The 23,637-nt window shown below is 37.4% G+C and overlaps 1 protein-coding gene across 1 annotated transcript; it reads left to right on the forward strand.

The window, feature by feature from the left end:
* Positions 1 to 1,347: 1,347 nt before the first annotated feature.
* Positions 1,348 to 21,840, forward strand: zc3h7a (zinc finger CCCH-type containing 7A). The gene is made up of 23 exons (XM_053492814.1): positions 1,348 to 1,522; positions 2,196 to 2,291; positions 6,559 to 6,598; positions 6,691 to 6,888; positions 7,056 to 7,214; positions 7,328 to 7,408; positions 10,325 to 10,378; positions 11,361 to 11,397; positions 11,499 to 11,788; positions 13,858 to 14,101; positions 15,806 to 15,852; positions 15,942 to 16,113; positions 16,201 to 16,359; positions 16,978 to 17,183; positions 18,661 to 18,746; positions 18,859 to 19,040; positions 19,130 to 19,200; positions 19,303 to 19,439; positions 19,555 to 19,660; positions 19,746 to 19,854; positions 20,921 to 21,054; positions 21,285 to 21,448; positions 21,543 to 21,840. The coding sequence occupies exons 2-23, from the start codon at positions 2,224 to 2,226 to the stop codon at positions 21,730 to 21,732; spliced, it is 2,934 nt and encodes a 977-aa protein (XP_053348789.1). The 5' UTR covers positions 1,348 to 1,522; positions 2,196 to 2,223; the 3' UTR covers positions 21,733 to 21,840.
* Positions 21,841 to 23,637: the final 1,797 nt, after the last annotated feature.

Below are 23,637 nucleotides of genomic sequence, written 5' to 3' on the forward strand. Positions count from 1 at the left end.
ACACTTTGACACTTTAATAACCTCTGCACAAAGACACTTTGGTTCTACCCAGTACAGTATATTTTAATTTGTACAGTATATTTCTATTTTTATGCACATCATATTTCTATTTTTATTTTTAGTTCTATTTTTCCTAGCACATTTCTATTTTCATTTTTAGCTCTATTTTTTCCTAGTTTAATTTAATTTTTCTATTTCATTTCTATGGTATTTCTTTTATTCATATTTATTTCTTATTTGTAAACTTTAATTCTCTTTTAGGGTCAATGGCAGTCGTATAAGCATTTCACTACATTTCGTACTGTGTATGTTTGTGTATGTGACAAATAAAATTTGAATTTGAATTTGTCTTGACTAATTTTGACAATTGAACAGACTATTGTGCATGTAATGACTTATACAATGAAATGATGCTGACACATTTTGAAGAGAACAACCATTAGACTGAGAATTAACAATCAGTTTAGATCAACAAGATCTATTCACTTGGAAATTGTGCTAAATGTAGCCTATCTGTACTTAATCATTTGCAAAGATGTACTTAGACATTTGCAATTTGATGAAATGAATGAGAAATTCAATTCTGTTGTGAACAATTGCCAAGTGGTTTGGAGGTTTGTCCATGTTGTTTTGAAAATGTAATTTCTTTTTTAAGAAATGAGCCAAACCAATGGAGAAAAACTGTAAGTTGCATTACCGCCAGATTCTGCTCTGCGCATTTAACACCTACATTCACTAAGTAAGTGTCGCTGTAAAACAAGAAGAAGAGAGATCAAGATCAGAAGGTGGTGATAATGCACCTTATTGGATGCCAACCGGCATAAAACTAAAAGAAGGGTGATGAAGCCCAGAGGGTGGTGGTAATAAAACACAGTTCCCTTTTTTTTTTTTTTTACAGCAGTTGGCATCCAATAAGTTTCTTTACCACCATATTACTGCTCTCACCAAGTGAGTGTTGATGATGCAGGAGAAATTAAGACCAGTAGGTGGCGGTAATGTAACACTGTGGATGCCAACTGCTGTAAAAAAAAAAAAAAAAAGAAAAAGAAGAAGAAGACATTATGTCACATGGTTTTGTTTATTTACTGTTTACAGAGCCAGGGAGTGTTTACAAACACTACACTTTTGCTGTCCACACACAAAACGTGAGAAATTTTTTACTGAATGTTTATAAAAACAAATAAATACGGTTTATTACATTTAAATCGCGTACTGCCCCTTTAAACGTGAATCATCACCTTTTCAAGAATCGTTCACTTAAAAGAATCGATTCAAAGAGTCGACTCTTCCTCAAGTTTCCTCCTTTGCTATTTTGCTATTGGCTGCGACCAGCAGATGTCGCAGTTCAAACTGTAAAGTAAGTCAGATTAAAGCTGAGGACTAACACGTTGCAACACGTTGTTTGATTCCGGAGGAAAGACTGGTGAAACGTTACAAAGTTATTTACATCAGTTTATAACGCGTTTTTGGTGTTGTTTGCGTATTGATTTGTTTTTTCCTATGTTGAGCCGCTTCACTAAAGGTGAGTCAGCTGACCACAATAACAAAGCGTTTAAAAGCCTTACTGATGCACAACTGCAGGAGCTTTAAGGTTGGATTATTACATCAATCCTAGCACATGCTTTCTTCTAGTTGTATTTAAAGCAAGGGTTAGGTTAAATACTCAGCTAAATAAAAGCACATGTTAAAACAGCATGGATACGATGATCATGATTATGCTTGTGTCATTTCTGGGTCATTAAAAGAAATAAACAGTCAGGACAAATAACGCGATATGTATGTATGTGTGTGTAAGATGACTAAGATCATCACTCGTGATTAAGTCTAGTGATTTCGGCTCTAGTGAGAAACTCCAGGTGGCATCACGTTAGCGTTAGCATTGTGATTAGCATTAGCATGGTCAGACCCGGTGTTCGTGGCTGGCACAAACAGTTGGGACGTTAGAAATAAATTCGTTGAGTTGTCTAACGGCTGTTTAAAACGTATATTATTTTCCCGCCAATGAACAATAATCGCACCTTTGACGCAGAGACGTTACAGGAAAGTGTGAAAGTGCTAATGCTAATGACGCTGCTAATGTGATTACCCGCCTGACTGAAGAGGATGCACCAGGAAGTGTTCCGAAAAAAGGTTTTACTGCAGACAATAAAGACGTGTATGACGTCGTGTAATTGTTACATTTTATTGTCTTACAGGCTTTGAAGTCTTAGAGCGCGTGAGAACATGTCAGGAGTGTGTCAGGACCGAAGCAGCCGCTGGCAGAGTATAGAGAAGGGGCTGCAGTTCATCCAGTGAGTCAGTCCCTCTATATACATCCATCCATCCATCCAACCAACCTGGTCCATCACATCAACACACTCACACAGGGGGGAAGTCGGTGTATAAACATAGAGAACATATAAAAAGAAAAAAGCTCTATAGATGTAATAAAACTGGAAAGTGGGCGTGTCTGTACATTTTAAGATATCTGCAAAAGGATAATTTGAGGGGGCGTGAGATGAGTCATAGAACACATCAAGATGGTTTTCTGGGATTTTTGTTTGTGCATGCATCATATGAAAACTACTCAAATAATTTTAATGGGGTTCTCACTGGTGTATTTGACTGAGCTTGAGGTAACACGTAGGCTTTGTTTCATCGCAGACGGCCTACGGGAAGAGATGATGTGCTTCTCTGAAATTAAAATGGAAAACGCTCTTGTAACGCAACTTACTGGATGCCAACCGCCGTAAAACCAAAAGAAGGGTGATGAAGCCCAGAAGGTGGTGGTAATGCAACACAGTTTATTCCCCCGTTTTTCCGGCAGTTGGCATCCAATATGTTTGTTTACCGCCAAATTTTACTTTGAAATTAAAATGGGAAACGCTCCATCATAAAAAAAAAAACTGATCTCTGAAAAGGCCCATGATTCATTTTTATAAATTTGTTGTTGTGTTTATTTCTATTTTATTAGTTAAGCATTATACGTTAAGTTTATTAGTTAAGCCTTTAGTATGATAATCGTAAGTTGCACTGTGACATCATTTTATGAGTTGTTCTGTGACATCATTCCATAGTTGTGTAGCTGCATTGTTATTAATATGCAGAAGTTGTGGAAAACACAAGCTTTTGACCGTAAGCTAAAAGATACAGCAAATAGGTTGTTGTAACCGTAATCCACCGTAATACTTTAATCAAAAGGATACAGCAAATAGGTTGTTGTAGCGATGATTTAAGACCGTAATCTACATCATACAGCAAACGAGTTGTCAACCACAGTGGATTTATGCAAGAAAACTACAAGAACTGTTGAACTTTGATGTTAAAAAATAAAACAAGAGACAAAAAATTCAACAGACTTTGAGTCGTGATTAACCATGTGTAACAAGAAAGATGCGCGTCAGAACTTGTGAATAACATGCCCGTACACTTAGTTCTTTTCAAAATCAACAGATGGCGTTTTTTTTTTTTAAAGTGCTTATTAGTGTGCAATTAAATTACATGCGAACGAAGATTCTATATTCTTTAACAAAGACTCTTAAAGAATATATTACTTTTATAAATGTAAGTGAATATAAAACAAAAATTTAAATTCTACCTAACCCAACTACAGTAATTTAACACCAATACAATTTTTCAAATTTATTTCACTCACTCAGGTATTTAGGGGGCACCGTAATCTGTGTACTGATTCAGTTTTAGTACATGCTGGTTATGGTACTGATATCATCCTGGCACCGGTTTCAGTACCTTATTTAGTACTTTATTGAACCCGATTCCGTTCCATTTCATCCCAAAGGTGATTAATGGGGTTGAGGTCAGGACTCTGTGTTCAGGCCGGTCAGGTTCTTCCCCACCAAACTCATCAAACAATGTCTTAATAGTCCTTGCTTTGTGCACTGGGGCTTAGTCATGTTGAAATAAAAAAGGGCCTTCCTTAAATTGCTGCCACAACTGAGGATGAGTAGTGATTGGGGGACAATGACGACCCAGAATCCCAATCAGATCCCCATGAACCGTAAAGGGGTGTTAAAGTAGCGTATGGCCCTGAGAACAAAGGAGTCAGTCAGTAGAGCAGCTCTGTTGTATAAGTCTGTCACTTAACATGCTCTTCTGCTTGACAAAAGCTCCATACCGAAGGTGACTTGTGTTAGACATGATGGACAGAATTTTGTCCAGCTTAAAGCCAATCACTTATATTGCTCTCCTAAACATCTTGTGCAGTCGACTGACGACATGCTGCGTTGATGTATAAACATAGTGTGTCGGATATAAACAGAAATATAGTTTTAGGATTAAAATGTATGAAACAAAAGTATATATATATATTTTAAAAGTAAGGTTTAGCTATTAAAACATTATTAATAATTCCTTTAGTCAACTCAAGTAGGCAGTTAACAACTCGTCTGGGCATAGAATGATGGGGTTTGTTCTGAACGGATCTTGCAACAGTATGAAGTCATCTTGCATAAGACCCTGATTGACCTGGTCACTACACCCTTCCCTTTTATTTATTTATTTTATATCATCTTATCTCTTTTTTTTTTCTACTGAAAGCAACAGTATATTCCTAGATTATTTGTTTCAAATTTGTTCAGTCAAACAATCTGGCTTTTTTTAGAAATCCAAAATTTCGTAAAAATTGGAGCTTCTAGTCAAGATGAATCCGCTCCAATCTGAAGAGAAGAAAGAAAACGAGTAGTAGGTCCTTATACTGTTGTTGTTGTTTTTTTTTTTTGTTGTTGTTAAGGGGTTGTCACAGCGGACATATATTTTATATATATCAAATGTGTGTGTGTGTGTGTGTGTGTGTGTGTGTGTGTGTATATATATATATATATATATATATATATTGAATGAAACATGACGTCATCGAAACACAGCGCCATCTTAAGGAGGAATGAACGAGTCCGCGAGAAACTTGGTTGCTGCGATTCTGAGAAATGAAGAGATGGTTAACACGTTAGTGAGTGTGTGTACGGGCCAAAGTACATTTCATCCCCTTTTTCACATCCGAGTACTTACACTTGTGTTGTATAAAGTGATGTTTGGTACTGAGAGTGAAAACTGTAACACTCACAGATTTGTATTTAAACCAAAAACACAGGCAATCAAGCCGAAACAGTTAAGAGTCCAGTTGATGTGCAAACAACACAATTAGGCATAAGGCGAACTCGTAGCCAAGAACATTCACAGAGGGCGAAATTAATTAGCGCAAGCCACAAAGAAACTGACTGTAACAGCCTACTTTACGACGAAACGCTGGGCTATATATATATTTAAACCCGCCACGAGATATAACTTTTTCCTCCCTAATGTGTCACAGCTGCGTTTGGTTTTCCCAGTTGGTTTGTGTTGTATTTAAGCCCAGCGTTTCGTCGTGAAGTAGGCTGATTTTCGGTTACACGGGGTGTAACATCTGCATAGTGACACTGCTGATAAACAGCTGAACAACTCTACTTTTCCGTTTACCTCTGAGAAAAAAAAGCTGTATTTTGTTTGTTTATATTTAGAATTTTTATGACGGTACAAGAAGAGGTTTGGTCTGTGCAATTAGTGTCCTTGTAGAGAATAGTGTCCTGGGTTTTTACAACTGTGACCTTAAATGCCTACTTTCTGTAAGCTGTTAAGGTCTTAACGACCATTCCACAGGAGCATGTTAATTAATTGATTATGGTTAATTGAACATGCATGGAAAACCCTTTACAATAAAGATCTGTAAAGTTATTTGGATTTTTACAACATTATTGTTGAAATACACAGTCCTGAAAAAGGGACGTTTCTTTTTTTTGCTGAGTATATATTTGCGCTTGAACTTTAAAGACTAATTAAAAAAAATGCAAAAGTGAGTATAATGTAAGACCGAGCGCTGCTCTTTCCCCTTTATCCGCTGTGACCAATGATCTCAAACGTACGTTTGGGCTTTACATACTCTTCACATGACGCACTGCGAGTCTACATATAGGAAAAGAGAAGGAGCATCAGAAATTTGTGCTGTGAGCGAATTTTAAAATGACCCACTTGCAGTCAGAAGGATCTAGGACATCTGTTCTAAAGATATCTGTCACGATATATACTGAACAAGCTAAAGTACCCGTCGTTGAAGGATTTAAAAGGTTAAAAATACAAATAATCTGATCAGCTTAATGTAATCAGTGATATTATTGTTATTATTGTTATTATTATTAATGATGTCATTATTATTATTATTTCAGTTTGAAGCCAACAGATGTGTGTGCAACAAAGATAAACCTCTTAATTTTTAACTATCAAAAATTTTGATTGGTGGGACATTACATGGTAACGGTTTCAATCAGATCGGTGGCCAAACATTAGTAAATAATTTTTTTTAAAACTTGGTTTTGTTTTTTTAGATAATAAATAAAAAAGAATTATAAAAAGAAGGATTCCTGCAACATGTTAATAACGTCTTGCATTTGGTATTTCGTTTAGTATAGAGCTTGTACAGAAGAAGTATCAAAACCTCATAATGTTATCGTTTAATATAAATTTTTCATCTTATTTTTTTCTTTCTAATCGAAGTACTTTAGTAATCCATCCATATCTGTCCTCTTTTAGGTCTACACTGCCGTTTAATGGCTCTCAAGAAGAGTACGAGGTTTGTAGCCTCCTGTCCCATTACTTCACGCATACTGCATTTATTCACTAAAGTAGGCATATCGGAGTAACAACAAATCTGTGTCTTTACAGTTGTTTCTTCAGGACCTGGTGAGGAACCTGTTTGGCGAGGGCAATGATGTCTTCTGTGAAGGCGATTGGGCCCGATCTGTGGAACACTACACCGAGGCTTTAGGCGTCTCCGAATATGCAGAATCAGAAGACATCAACATACCCTGTAAAACGAGAGAGCGGCTGTATGCTAATCGCGCAGCAGCCTACTTACACATCGTAAGTGCATACATCTGTGTACCGTTTCTGTCGGTGTGTGTGTGTGTTCAGAGCAGCTGATCAAGATCATAAATGTTTAACAGACAAATTAATGCAACATATAAATAAATTCAACGTGAGTTAGAAATCACCTTGATTCAGCGCAGCTTTTGTTGCTTGTGTTGCAGGGTCTTCATGACCAAGCGTTAGAGGACTGTGAGCAAGCTCTCCAGCTGAACGAGAACAACTACAGAGCGCAGTACAGGAAAGCCCGATGTCTGAAAGAGCTCGGGAGACACCAGGAGGCCTATGATGTCATTGCTAAGTGCTCCATGGCAGTGCCTCAGGTCAGCCTGTTTGACATTACTTTGCATCTAAAAATGTATGTTTTTTTTTTTTTTTATCATCAGGCAAACTTATATATCAAAATATATAATGTATGCTGTATTGTAATTTACAGGATCCCAAAGTGATTGAACTGACGCAACAACTTGCCAAAATATTGGGATTGAAAATTCGTAAAGCCTACGTGAGAGGCAAGGTATGGTCCATATCGAGTCATCTATTATTAGCAGTAATGTGACGTACCCTGCGGTTTAGCAATTTAATTAAACTTTTCTTGGTTGATTCTGTTGAGTGAATTGATGAATCGGTCTTCAATTCAGAATCATTTCATATTTTTAAAATTATTTAAAATGAAGACGTATTATAGAAGCAGTACTTAGTAGACAGCTCGTTTTTTTTAAGATGACATACCATTATCAGGTGTGTTGTTTTGCTGAAAGTGCTTCAGTGACTGGTTGAGAGTGAGTTTTGGCAGGCGGATGTCACACCGTGATTGTCACACTTGCATAATCGAGATCATCGAACTCATTTTATTATTACGCACAGACAAATGATAATTTAATTTATTAAGGGAAAAAGCTGTCCAAACCTCCCTGGCCCTGTGTAAAAAAGTAATTTCTCTTTAACTGGTTGTGTCATCCTTGGCGGAAACAACTTCAAACGTTCTCGATAACTGGCAATGAATTCTAAGGAATTTTGGCCCGCTCTTCTTTGCAGAATTGTTTCAACTCAGCCACATTAGAGGTTTTTCGAAAATGAACGGCCTGTTTAAAGGGGTCATACGGTCCTACATGCACTTTTTCAAGCTGTTTGGACTGAAATGTGTGTTAGGAGACTGCGTACACAACCACTTTACAATGATAAAGAGCCGCCCAGTGATTTTTCTTTTCATTCATTAAAATAAGATGCTCCTTCTGAAATCAGGCCAATCTCAAATGCCTGTCGATGTGACGTCACACCGACAGAAGCCGCTCCTACTATAATTGATTGACGCTGGTGTTTTAGCAAAAGTGAGAAGAAGCTGTCAGCCATTGTTTTTCAACGCTGAAGCAAAATGTCGCCTAAGCGAGTGTGGTGTACAGTTGTTGGGTGTAATAGCGAACACAGCAGTCGTCATTTACTACCGACATCTGAGCCGCTGAGGACGAAGTGGCTGAATTTTGTTTTTGAAGCTAACGTCCTAAATGCGTTCATGTTTGCGCTAATCATTTTTCACCAGACTGCTTTATAAATGCGGGTCAATATAAAGCAGGTTTTGCTACGAAGTGTTTACTGAAAAATGGATCTGTACTAACACTTCGTGTTCCTGCTTCATCTTCACCAGGCTCGATGAATGTAATTTCTTTTTCTATGAATCTTTGCAGATCGCCTTTTCTAATAATCACGATGAATGCGGAGTGTAAGTTAACTTGCATTCTCATAGAACATGGTTATGGCTTCTTCTCTATGTACATCCGTCTCTATATAATTCCTAATCGCACGTTTATAATAAACAATGCATTAAGGTGATTGTCTAGTTGCAAACTGTGTACGTAGTCGGAAAATTATATTATGCTTACCTTTGTAACGCTAGATGGTTTATAACGATGTCTGTCAATGATTAAGTCATGTTAACACATCAGTAAACACATTGCGTCTGTATCTCTCTCAGTACGCTACTTACCCTGTGTTGGATTCTCCGCTTTTTTTTGTCGTTGCTCGCGGCAGCGTAACAGCCTGTTAATTTATGCCCATGCAGTGATGAGAGAGACAAACGAGTCGATGCATGTCCATTCTTTTAATTTCTGCGTTGTCAGGCGATATTACAAACTTCCGGGTGGGTTTCGTACTTAAATCGAACCGAAAACTACTTAAGAAAACAGGCTCAGACTCTATATTCCAGCGTTTTCCAGTTTGGACTGCATTACCCACAAAGCATTGCCCGCACTGGACTACACTCCCGTGGCTATACCCCACGTGTGTTGTGAAGACACGCCCCACAGAACTGGGGGGCGGGCTCAGCAGAGATCATAAGCATTTAAAGGAGCATGTACTGAAATAGGTTTCTGAGAACAGAGCTAGTTTTTACCACGTAAAAGTAGTGTTTTTTTTTTTTACACAACCATTAAGAATTTTTAATTAAAGTATATTACAAACTTTTCTTTAGGACCCTAAAGAATCATATTAACATTTAATGAAAAATGGGACTGGATGACCCCTTTAAGGTCATCTCAATGGGATGAAAGTCCGGACTTTAACTAGGCCACTCCACAACTCACATCCTTGATTTAGTTTTATTTAAGCCATTAAGAGTTGGACACACTGGTGTGTTTTTGGGTCGTTTTTTTTTTTTTTTACATAGAGCCACGTAGGTTTGGACCCACCTTTTTTCCCCCATATTAAATGAAAGAATCATTTAACAACTGTGTTTTGTACTTATTCAGGTTATCTTTTTTGTGATTATATAAATTAGTTTAATGGTCTTAATTATTTAAGTGTGAAAAATATGCAAAAATAAAATAATAAAAAGAAAGGAAGGGGCAAATACTTATTTTTTGCCACTATATGTTGCTATTAGTGTCTATCACCACTAGTGGACCGCCTCCCTACCAATTGGATTACTTAAGCGAAATAACCTGTTTGTATAATTTGAACATTTTCATACAGTGCATAACATTCACATCCACAAAAAGGCACTGCGCGTTATACAGTGTTTAGTACGTTGTAACAAAAAAACCTGTTAAATGCCCCTTTCCTACATTCCCAAACTGTTTGTAAGGGCTCGCTGAATTAATCCAAAATTTAAATGATTGATCGTTCTTGGTCATTTGACATCACTTTGATAACACACACATTAGATATTAAATAACACTATGTACCTACTGTTACTTACAGGTATCATCTACCACTCTGCTACAAAGCGCACCAAACTCATGTGAATCGTTTATCTCATGATTTAATATGAATTAGCTGAACATGTTGAGGACCTCCATCACTACAAGAAACCATGATCACTTAGGATTATTTTTTATGCGAGGAGCTTTGACATTTTACTGTTAGTGAATGAGTCTCAGTCTAAAACATGGAGTGATCATTATTATTTTTGTTTATTTATTTATTTTTTGTTCCACAGCCTGCCTTAAATGTTCTAACCGGATCTAGTGGATCAGGAGCAACAAATGAAAAGGTTTGATTTACTGCAATATCCTCTTGTTCAAGTTGTGTAAACACAGAATCGTATACCTGGGGTCCGTTCTTTGTACGTCGCTTGACACATCCGAGATGAACTGACACATCTAAGATGAGATCATCGTGCTAATTCCGATCCGGCTAAGTTGGTTCTTCGAGCAAACCTGTTGTTGATGATTAGTATAGCTGGATTGAGTTGTCTAGGATTATTGCGCGTTCGTGCGTTGGTTTAAAAGGCGATATGCATCGACAGTAGAAACACTGATCACAACCCCTTTGATTGGTTGACGAAATGGAAAAAGAGCGGCTCAATTTTTTTTGTAACACGTGTTATGCACTGAAAAAAATAATAAATATGTTGTATATGAAAAAATATAAATAATATTTTTTTCAAATACAACATGTATACTTTTATATTGTTTATTTTATAATAAAATTTGTTTCGTCCAATTTATCATTATAAAAAATTTTTTTTTTATTATATATAAATATTTATTTGCAAATTCATGACAAACCCCGGAAAAATAAATGTTACAAAATGAACATTATACAAAAATTTGTATTAATGTTCTTGACGGCTGTCTCGTGCCTAGAGTTTATTATAATAGTAATATCATATTTCATAATAATAAACCTATGAATTTATGTTCGAATGTAATATTTGATAGCGATTGTTTTATATATATATGCAAGATACTTTTCTTTTCCCACGTGAGTCAGTCCGCGTCAGTCGTGTTTTTTAACCAATCATAACCCGGCAGGAGCGCAGCCTAAATCCTGTTTACATGAGATAAGCCTGCTCCCGAGCAGGTTCAAGCTTACGGATATGTTGCTATGACAGCAAATGCGAGAAGCGCATCGAAGAACGAAACAATCCAAGATCAGGACAAATCCACAACAATCAAATCCAGCTAACTGAGTTAGCAATGAACGAAGAACGGACCCAAGATACTATTTATTGTTTTGTTTTGTTTTGACAGTTTGACAGCTCTGCTTCGGTGGAAGAAATTGAACATGGTAAGACCTGTTACATTGGACTTACTTTTGAGCCTGAAAACTTTTATTTTCACTTCCCTGAAGCCAAGGAATAATTTCTCCTTTGTCCCTCTGTTTCTCAGATGAGTGCCAGTTCACTCAGATTGTTGGCACTTTGTTGCCAGTGAACATACCAGTTTGTCCTCCCGGAAGTCAGAAAACTGAAGTGGAGCCTCAGCAAAGACCTGTCCAGGCAACACCCAAAGTAACCTCCGCTGAACTGCCAAATCCTGAACCCGTTCCTCTGGTAATGCCCTCAGTGAATGGATCGAAGCCCAGTGATTCTTACACACAACTGGACTTGGATGGAGAAATCTTGGGAGATGATCTAGATGAATTGCTGGATAAAGCGGCTCCAGCTAACCTTTCCATGGTAAATGTTTGCAAAAAAAAAAAGTGTTAACTCTGAATGAAACCTAATCAACCTAACAGTTACCTATTAACCTGTAATATACTTAACTAGGTTAAGTATTGTTTTGTTTGGGTCTAGTACAGTTTCTTCGGATCTCTTGAAAGATTTTGGACTTATGATCAATAGACCAAAATGTAACTTATTTCTAAATCTTCCAGTTGTACCAAAGATTTTGGACCTAAAATCAAAATTGTAGACTAGAAATACTTGAATGCATTAGACTGTGGATGATGAAACATTTTTACACTATCTGGGATCAGCGATAGTAAGAGATATGTAGGTAATACTATTTAAAAATGTAATGATTTATATTAATTCATGTATCTGCAGTAGGCAATTTATCCTTATAAAAGGCACAAAGCAGGATGTAAGATGCCATGCACATAAACTTTCACACACTTATTCAAGCCATTGGAATTTATAGTCTCTAAGTTACATACCAGAATATTTTTGGGACGTGGAAGGAGAAAAAGGTACTAACCACGGCTTGAGGAACTAAGCAATAGCAGCGTTTTGTTAAAATCTTTGCAACAACTCTTGGATATACACTACTCTACTGTGACTAAGTGATGTAGTGAGACGTTTTTCATTTTTTAAACCACAACATTAAAAGGAGTTTCTAGAGGTTGTGGAAATTTATTGGGCTGCATCAAGCAAAGAAAACACCTAAGGACATTCCATTTGGTCTGCTGTAGTACAAAAAAAAATTAAGTCAGCTGATGACCTGAATTTACTGATTGACCAGGTTGTCAAATCTATGGGATAGAACTAACTGATGACACTGGTATATTACTGGACTTAAATAAATAAACAATGAAAAAAGTGGTCTTGAGAGCATGAGGAATGAATTTCACACATGAATGGGCCACCACTGGTTTCTAAACTTAACAACATTGAACGTCTTTTGGACGTGCTGGAGAAGACTTTACTGATTTATGCAACAATAGGTAACGTTAGTTCTTTTCTTACGTGTGTGTGTGTCTGCATATACTAGATGTTCCTGTGACTTTGTTCACATGGAATTTAATTGCACACTGATAAGTGCGTTTTTAAGAATAAAATTTTAAACTAAAATGTTTTACGTGTTACGTGCAGTAAAGTTTGTTGTATGAAGCTGTGAGATTAGTTCATCTTAAAATTCAACAGAAGGTACTTATGAGTGTGCAATGGAAATCTACCTAATGAACGCAATGATTTTTTTCAAGGTTAATATTGTTTATCTTTTCATTTTTAATAATATAAGGGTATTTTTCGCTTAAATTTAAAAGTATTATATCTTCCGATTTGCGATGAAACAACGCCTATATGTTATCTCAAGTTTGGCCAAATAGACCTGTGAAAACCCCATTAAAATTCTTTTAGAAGTTTTTACGTGATGTGTGCACAAATAAACAAAAATTCCAAAAACCAATATTTTTCGCAAATATCTTCAGTGTACAGACATGCCAACTTTAGATTTATGTATTTATTTTATACGTATATATCTGATTTATGTATATATTTGATGTATTTTATATCAAATGTATGTTTTCTTGTGTGTGTATATAAATTAGTTATATACCATATACATAATTTTGTATTCATTTGCTGTACACGTTCAGCCTTGCGCTTTACACATTCACTTCAAATTTTGCTCCAGACACCATAGTGAATTAAGATACCAGTATGACCATAGACAATGGTTAAGTAAATGTTCCCTGCTAGTCAGAAATATCAGTCGAATAAGCGTGTACCAGTACGTGCTCTACAGTATTTCTTCTCAAACTGTTCGCTACTTACAAAACTTCAATGTTTCTGTAATCGCTTTGATCGCATTTGTTAACTCTCTTGAGGGAATTCTCAAATCCAATTGGTCTGACTGCAAAATGAATAACAGTTTCATTAATTACATTACGGTTGCTATAGCAACAGCTCATATATTAAGGTGATTTATATGTGCAGGAGGAATGTGTCTGGAGGAGAATGTTAGAGATGGTGAAGATGAGGAAGGAAAAACTGAAATTTTTTTATCTACTCTGTCTCCCCTTCAGGGCATTCCTACAGTGACGGGTCCTCTCCCCCTAGCCAGCGTTATTGGTACGCCGTGTCCCATAGCTGCACCTCTTCCGCCCCACACCTTCATGGGCCACCCAATTCTCATGCCACCACCGTGCACCGTGACTCTGCCCGCGCCTTATCACAAACCCAACGCATCTGTCTACTCCTTCGGCCTGGACTCGTTCCCCTCACAGCTGGATTCGTTGGACAGCTTGTCTCTTTCAGAACCTCAGCCAGGTGTGTTGCTTTGTCTCGTAAGATTTAGTGTTAAGCTTTTAAAGGGTGATCTTATGTTCTTATACAGTAGCTAGTTATAATTTCACCTGCTGTTTATAATGTGACCTTGAAATTTTAAATAAATTGATTGAATTTAGACTTGTGGTAATATTGCTTTTGTCACTTTTTTTGGTGCGTTTTAACACATTGCAGTTTGTGATTTAATCACCCAGTTTAAATTTCCAGTTTTAAGATTGACACAGAACGTACATGGCTCTTTAAATTTATGTTGCATGTGTAAGTATATTCAAATGAAGTCACTTTAGCAAATACAATGTGTTGTATAAACATTGAAATAATTGAACACAGACAAGGCTGATCCTGTGTGCACACCCATCTTTGGCAGATGCTAATGAATATTAATTAGTATGCAAATGCAACAGTCGTGTGACAGGGTGTCAAAATAAAACAAGACATCGAAAACCCAAACAAGTCATGATTCTTCTTGGCAGATTTCGAGTTGGCTCCGTGTCCACCATGATTGTTTGTTCAGAAGTAAATCATAATAAGCTCTCAGGTCACATGATCTCAGTGCCATGGAAGGGTGGAGTTGGGCCTAATTAGCATACTAAAAGTACAGGCTACACAAAACAATTTTTAAAAATATATTTTATTTTTTTTAAACATTAACAGTTTACTTTTGGGTAACTAGTAATAAATACCATTAAATTGCACAAGCCTACCTTATTTGCATTGCATAAAAAAAAATTAAACTTTTGTATCTGCTCCCATTTCATTTGTTGTCCCATCTGTTGTGTTAAAATTCCACGAGCAGAGTCTGCCTCACGTGTGGTTCTGTATTATCTCACTGATGACCTCGATACGGCAGAATTAAACAGCCATATGGCAGTGTGGAATAATTTTATTTATTTATTTTGGTGTGTCTGTGTTTGGTGTTTCGGTGTGTATGTGTGTGTAATATATGCAGGGTCCCTAAAATCTGAAACCAATTGGTAAAAAAATCATGTACATAATTTTGTATTTCATTTTGTGTGAATTATTTGCAACATATGCTGTAGATGTTCGGCCTTACGATCTACATGTTTTTTTTTTTCCTTTTATTTTCTTTCCTTTCTCAGATTTTCCTCCAGGAGCCAAGGGCAAATTCTTCAATAAGATATTCCCTTTGTTTTATTTTTTGTTTGTTTGTTTTTGTGCACCGTCTACAGTACTGTGCGAAAGTCTTGAGCCACCCCAAATTTTTTTTTCAGATTAGATTGAATGAAAGAAATAGAAACAATTGCCGTACTGGAACAGTGCCTAAAGATGCAGTGTAAAAATTGGTTGTTTATGTAACAACCGCAGCAGCGACCTTATTTTTTCTCTTGTCTGTTCCAACCACTCAGCATCAGCAGTATACTAATCACCGTCATCTGCACCTGTTTGTCACTAGTTCGTGCCCAAAGTTTGATGCTTTTTAGTGCTTGAATAATTCATAGGTTACAGTGAAACAAAAAAACCTTTCTTTAAAACTGCTTAGGGCACTGGACTAAAAATGAGAGACAAAAAAGTCCTCCAGGAGGTCTGACATTTTGGAAAACAGATAAGGTGTAGCTCGGGACTTTTGCATTTGAGAAATTGTGATTGTAAAAGATAACTACACAATATTATAGTATTAGTAAAATTCTTAAATGGCTTCTTTTTTATTGTCTTATTTTTTAACAGAAAAAACTTTTCCTCTGGAAACAGGCTTTGGCCAGCATTCTTTTATGGTGAGTTTGTGTGTATGTGTGTGTCATGGAATTAAACATAACGTTTGTTCAGTGACATTGGCATGTACTTTAAACATTGTTATATTTAGATGGGCTCCAGTGAAAGATCCTTGCCCACTTTGCCACCCATGAGAATGTTCAGCATGCCAGAAAGCAGTGGTTATACCCAGGAGCTGCCACAGCAGGTGGACCTTTCCAAGAATCCGCTTGCTGAAACCCATGAGTTTAGACTCGCCTGTGCTGTTTGCTTTGAGAAAACCGGTAAGACACAGCCACAGTACAGTAGAGCTGCATGCTTGTTTTATTGTGTAGTGGGTTTCGTCTCTAATGATGGTTTCGTACGTGCAGGAGTTGGGGTGCTCGAGTTCAGCTATCATCCGGAGGAGCATAAATGTAAAAAGGACTTATTGATCGGAAGAATCAAACATGCGGAGAATCAGACATGGAAATTGATTCGGCCGAGGCCTACCAAAAATCAGTACATGGGGCTTTATTATATTTGCAAAGGTGAGTTACGCATTTTGATTACTACATTGTCTGGCCAAAAGAAATCGTTTTAAAATAGGCTTAAATTATTGGCTTGCATCAAGCAAAGAACGATCAATTAAAATGATTGATTCTGGTTAATCGTTGGTTAATACTGTTGGCCCATGATGTGTTCAGTTTAAGAGCCCAAGACTGTGGCCGCCTGACCTTGGTGAACATAGCATTCCAGATCTGCTGTTATACTACGCTTCAATCTTTTGAGAAGGCTTTGCACTAGTCTTTGGAGTGTGGCTATAAGGAAATTCTTCACTTCCGAAGTCCAGTATAAACTATGGTTTTATGGCTGTAATGGTCAGGTGTCCATATACCTTTGACCATATAGCGTGAATAGAATCCAATTAGTAATTTGGCTGAAGATGATGGATAAATATATGATATTGAATAAAATATACTATAAGAATAAAATGTTACTCAAGTTCATTTGCATGTGAAGGCAGACAAGCGAATACTTTTTACAATATAAATGTGTGTTTATATTGTTTAATACTTTCTATATTCCTTCATGTTCTTATTTTACGTCTGCAGTACTGATGTGGTGTTTTGTGTGTGTGTTTTTTTTTTTTGCTTAATTATTTAAAGATGTTTCTAATGGAGAAGAATGTAAGTACCCTGGCCACTGCACGTTCGCGTACTGCCAAGAAGAAATTGATGTCTGGACCCTGGAGCGCAAAGGTTTCATCTCCAGAGAGATGCTGTGCGATCCAAGTGCGAGCCGAGGAAAGATTAATTTGACCGTTTCCAAAATCCTGCAGGAGCACCAAGGCATATTTTTGTTCCTTTGTGAGGTGAGATTATTCGTGTGGCTCTGTTGGCACCCAGAATGGCTTTCACACGTGCAATTAAGGACTCTTTAAGGATCTCCTGTATTTAATGTGGTTTCTCTTTAAGGTACCAACTTAATTGATTTGATCTGGTAGAACTGTGAAGTCGATACCAATGGCAGGCGCACTTTTATGATTCTCAATCCTTTGCCAAAAACAAATCATTTTAATTTTAAACTGTGTGGACACAGCCTGAAGCAATAAAAAAAAATTCTACTTTGTTCTTTTTGTGAGGTCAGATCAGTAGCTAAATAATTCACACAAGGTTTCATTTAATGTTCTGATTTGCTGAGAGATGCATGGAACTAATCTTTCAGTTTTAGGATCAATTAAGATCACTGTTTTTTTTTATTATTATTATTTATTCATTTCCACTCTAAAAATACACGAGATGGTTAGCATGTGCTGCATTTCTATTTCTATTCCAGTACTCAGTGATGCCCAAATGTTATGTTGAGCTTAAAAAAAAAAAGTCACCTGTAAATCACAGGAAGCAGCAGGACACATGTACAATCGTACCTCGGCGTACGAACTGAGTCCGGCTAAGTTGCGTGTTCATCCGGGAGCAGTTCAAAACTTGTTTGCGTCACTGCAAAGCCAATTTTTTTTTTTTTTTTTTTTTTTTTGCACAAGCATTTCGTGAAGATATAGCACCCATCATCACTGTGAACTTAAAGCCAATGATGCAGAATTTGTTAAAGAAATAACATGTCTAGTTAATAATGCCTTTATTTTGAGTTACAGCCACGGTTAAAGTTACAAGTTAACATGTTCTTGTTTAAGAACACGACAGCACTTTGTGCTATAAACACCAAAATCTTATCAAATCAGATGATGGCTATTAAGATCATATTAAAACATCCAGGCATCTAACCTGCCACAATTAGGTTGCCTTGCGTGTTATTTAGTATTATCACCAAGTCACCTGGTTGTTAACTGTGTCTCAACCCCTCTGAGACATAAAAGAATGTGCATTTTGTCAAGTCTATGTTTGATTTGAGCGTTGGAATTATTGTTTTATTAAAACGGGGATCAGCTTGTTTGAAACCTTGTGCACCTTTAACCCTTTTAAAGCTGTTGCATTAATCAAATTTGTTAATTTAACCGATTAAAAAATTAATTGAAAAATGTTTGTTTTGCAGAATGTTTCTCTTTTGTAGCTCATGTATCTATTAACTTGTATGCCACAAGAGGGCGCACTTGCAGCTTATGCTTTCTGTCATTTTTTAGCAGTTTTGACTTAGAATGAGGACTAAAGCGCATTTTAAAGCAGCTTTTTTTTACACTTATGTTATACACTAAGCTGTTTTGGCTTTATTCATTTGTTTGATATAAGATTTAAACTAATGTTTAAATCTTGCTGATAGAACTGTTCCAATAAAACTCAAAAAAAAAAAAAAAAGTTTATGAAGACATCTAATAAGTGTGCCATGATTTGTAGGTGTGCTTTGATCACAAACCCAGAAAAATCAGCAAACCTGGTATCTGCTCTCATCAAGTGAAACCGCATGGGTTGGATTATTATAAGTAAGCATCTCTTCTTATGGTTATGTTGTGTTTTGATAAGTGATTGAAATCTGTCATGACTTATTGCAAGGAAGCTGTAACCTCCCCTGAACACCATCTCTCTCCCCATCAGGTGCCTCGTCCATTTGGTAAAGAACCCTACGCTGAAGTACTCCAAAATCCGCCCGTACCAGTCTCCCTGCCAGCTGGATCTGTGTAGGCATGCGGTGCGCTACGGGTGTCAGCGAGAGGATACCTGCTTCTTTGCTCACAGCTTCGTCGAGCTCCAAGTCTGGATAATGCAGCGTGAGCAAGGTGGGCCCACAGCTTTAACTGTAACAATAGGAGAGATCAGGAGATCTGACCGGTGTGTTTCGAGCTCATTCATATTGACTCCTTTTCAGGTATTACACATGAAGCTATTGTTCAAGAGACAAAGAAGTTTTGGAATATCGAGAACAGCTTACGAGAACAGGTGCCCAGAGTTACTTCTAACACCGTTATCATGCTGATTTATACGTATTTACCGAAACTTTGTAGTCAACATTGGATTTTTATCCGTCTTGTGTTTTCTTAGGATCTGCAGGCCGCCTTGAAGAAGTTTGGGCCTCCTAATCTTAAATTGCAGTTTGTGTGTGGGCAGTGCTGGAGGCACGGGCAGCTCAACGAGGCGGACAAGAACAAGAAGTACTGCAGCGCGAAAGCCAGACACCCGTGAGGGTTTTCCTTTATTATGATGCCTCACTAAATACCAATCAGCTTTATGTAACGGTTAAAGTTTTCATTAAGATGAAAAGTTATTGTTATTGTTATCATTTATAATTTCCAGCTGGTCCAAAGATAGACGAGTGGTTCTGGTTAGCTCAGTAGAGCGGAAGAAGTGGACAGAAGTTCGCCCTCTTCCTATGAGAAAGCCTGCACCTACTCAGTTTGAGGTGAGCTTCGTCACGGCCATAAGCAAAATACAACATGTTTTGTTTCTGTTCATCATACTTATATATATATTTTTTTTGTCATCAGATTTGCTTGCATGTTGCTGCAGGCAAGAAATGTCAGTATATCGGAAACTGCACTTTTGCCCACAGCCTGGAGGAGAAAGAGCTATGGACGTATATGAAAGATAACAATAGTAAGTCCACAAATGTTACATCATGTTTTAATTAATAGCTGCACCGCACCGCAGTCATTCCCGTCAACATTCAGCGAGTGGAACGACTGATGCTTAAAAATTGACGGTACACATACTCATTCCACCAACACTACTAGCACAATAAAGGAAATCCGCTGGATTCGTGTTCTCGCCACATCGCCCGCACAGTCCTGACCTCGCTCCAAGCCATTTTCACATGTTTGGACCATTTAAAGGAGTTTTTACCTTGATGGTATTTAAGCACTAGTGAAACACTAGATAAGTGCATTAGTGTAACAGGTGATTATATAGAGGAATAAAAGGAGTTTGTGCTGTTATTCTGGAAAGTCAAAAATCCTGTTTTTGACTTGAACATCCGTTCTGTTACAATGATGATGATAATAATAAGCAAACACTGAATCTTGCATCAGCTGAGGCGTTAATTACGGCTTATCTCTTTGTGCAGACAGAACCCCCGCCAGTTCTTTGGTTATAATTGAATAGTTTTAGTGTAATTTATGGTTATTTGTTTAAGCATTGATGATAAAAAAAATAGATTTCATAAAATGTTCTCAAATAGTTTTTTGATCAAGGCTTCAAAGCTTTTCTACAATTCGCTCAAAATAAGGGCGTCTGCTAAAGTCTGCAAACATTAAGTGCAGCTATTATGCGAAATTAACATTTTAGTCCGAGTCCGGTGGGTCTTACGAAAAAAAAAAAAAATTTAAAAGTGCATCTACAAGCAGAATATGTTTTTCCATTTTGCTTAAACAAGACACTAAGACAACATGTTAGAGGGAGGAGTGAAATAAAACAGGAAGTTTGTGGTAATGCATCGTCTGAGGAGTATTTTAGCTGGAGCATTGACCCCACACACTTTGGCCGAGTCCTGAGACCTGTGTTGAAAAATAGTCAAATATGTGAGCTTTCAATCAAAATAAGCAATATTAATCACAACCATATAATCCAGGTATAAAAAAATAGTTATCTAATGTGTCATATTTACGACTTTACTGGCGTTCCGTAAATAAATGATTTATGTATACATCATTTTGTGTGTGTGCAGTTGCAGATATGGAACAGCTTTATGAGAGTTGGCTTCAGTCTCAGAAGCTCAGCAGCAGTGACGAGAGCTCAAGCAGTGTTGCTAAGGAGAATGGAAAGCAGATTCACATGCCCACGGACTATGCAGAGGAAGTGGTAAAGAAACATTCCCCTCCACCACACCACTCCAAAAACCAGACTGTCTGACCCATTTATTTCTTTTTCTATTATTACTGAATAAGGTCCACCAGAATTGAAAGGAAATGTAATTCCCAGCACAGAACAAAAATGGAAGGAGATTTTTTTTTTATTATTTTTTTTTATGGCCCTTTGTAAAATTGCTTGTTAACATGATGAGCGCTGGTCTTCTGTCTTTGCTTCACTAGGCTAGCAACCATTGTTGGCTGTGTGGGAAGAACTGCAACAGCGAGAAACAGTGGCAGCAGCACATCAGCTCGGAAAAGCACAAGGACCGCATGTTCAACTCCGAGGACGACCAGATCGGCTGGCAGTATCGGTTCCCTACAGGAGTTTTCAGAGTCTGTGACCGGTGAGTTCAGTTTCAAGCACCTTCATCCAAGTGCAGCTGCTGTTTTGCTTTTTTTGACCCGCGTGTTTTAATGGACGCATGTTTCTGGCTGCAGGTTTCTCAAGGGCACGTGCTCCGATGGAGAGAAGTGTACCATGGCCCACGGCGAGGAGGAGCTGAAGGAGTGGATGGACCGCAGAGAACTCCTTTTGATGAAACTTACCAAAGCCCGAAACGATCACTTGATAGCGCCAAACGATAACGACTTTGGCAAATATAGTTTTCTGCTTAAAGACATTAATTAATTTTTTTTTATTATTATTATATTCCAGAAATGTGCCAGACATGTTTGAATATTATGTGATGGGAAAACAGTGTTAAAGTGAGCTCATGTGAAGCTCCCTGAAGTTCAAGAGAGCTTGTGGCCCTTCCTTTTTTCTCTCTCCGAGTGGTGTTAATGGAAAACACGAAGCTGCTAAATTATGGCTTCGCAGAGAAGAGAGAAGAATTATTAATTATAATGACATTTTGTGTTCCAGCTTAGTAAGTGTTTCACTATGGGCCTCAGTTCAGACTCTCCTTAACTTGTATTCAAGCCAAAGACACCAAAGAAGAAAAAAAAAAATACACTATCCATGATAGTGACACTATTCGGTCACATGATCACAACAGGCTTATGTGAAAATGCTGGGTCAGCTTTCCTTAAATATTTAAATTTGCCTTGATGTTTACATACGTTTTCTGTCGTATATAGCTTTCTTTTACTTCCTGGCATCGCCATCATTTAAATTTCCTGGCGTTAGCATAAATTAGCCTGTTGGTAACGATAATATGTGCCGTTCCCGGAAGTGTGTAATGCGTCTGTCGTGTGACATGAGCATGAGAAGTCAACCTTAAGCAGTATATGAGGGACGAGGGTATCTTAAGCGAGATGGCTTTGAATGTAGTTTTAAATAGTTGGAGTTCAGTCATTTCCTTTCTGCACTTTTTTCCCTCCCTTTTCCAGACTCGTTTAAAAAATGTAAACGTTTTCTAGCTTTATTGCGTTCCCATTCTATATATATTTTATGTTCTGAATTAATCGCAAGCAACAGTCTTTGTGCAAGCACCAATGCTGCTAGCGATGGTAAACTAATCTGTAAAAGACACACAATTTATTAAGATCCAACCCCAAAAGATCCCCAGGTTTTCCACTTTTTGAAGTCTTTTATTATTGTTCTGAAATCAGACAGACTGTGTAGGTTTTACTCTGCAAACCGCAAAGAAACACTGTAGTCCTTATTTGCATGCGTAAAGTATGTTTTGATACAGTCTCCAAAAAAGATACTCTTAAGCTTATTATATTAGGTATGACGATTATAAACCATACCCATACCTCAAGAAAGTATTACTGTTAAAATCCAGCATCTCTAATCCCCTAGCCCTGCCAAAGGGGCCAGTGTATTATTCTACGCACCTCATTCTCCTGGTTTGATCAGATTTCAGTCTGATAACCACAAATAATATCTTATTATGTTTGAAATGACAAGTAATGTCCTGGATTGAACTCGGACCTTGTCGTTCGTATCAGAATCCCAAACTTCAGTCCATTTTTAAAGCGTTGTCACACTCTCTTGCGCCTCCTGTTGAGCATTTCTTTGGTTGCGTTTTACGGGTTTCCCACCTCACACACGACAACTGCTTGTGATAAGACTGTCATTCAACAGTTTATTTAATTCACTTTTCCATACTATGTTTATCATATTAACAGTTTTATCTGTCCAGCATATTGAGTTGAGGTCCTTAATGAGAGACAACACAGTGTTTGAAAATCAAAACCTTATCCAGTCAGCTACAGCAATTTGGAGTTTGTTGTTGTTGGAGTTTAATATTTTTTTAAAATTTGTACATCACCCCCCCCCCCCTCCATTGAGTGATCCAGACTCATATGTGAATAAAACAGACCATGTTCTTAATTGTACTTTGTCTTTTTTCCTAACATCACACCTTAATCTAGTCACAGAACCATCTTTTAAGAAGAAAATAAAAACTCCGATTATATGAGCCACTCAGGTTTATCCCAGCCCTATCTTGATCTAATGGTTTCAGAACTGTCCACATGTTTTTCTTGTCTTTCTTCCACATACCTGCCCCCCTCCATAGGAGTAGTAGCTGTATTAAGTTGCTGCTAGGTGTGATTGTGTGTGTATGGTACCCCACAGTGGCTTGGT

Source organism: Clarias gariepinus, chromosome 3 (assembly GCF_024256425.1).
Source record: "Clarias gariepinus isolate MV-2021 ecotype Netherlands chromosome 3, CGAR_prim_01v2, whole genome shotgun sequence".
In the NCBI taxonomy this organism is placed as follows: domain Eukaryota; kingdom Metazoa; phylum Chordata; class Actinopteri; order Siluriformes; family Clariidae; genus Clarias; species Clarias gariepinus.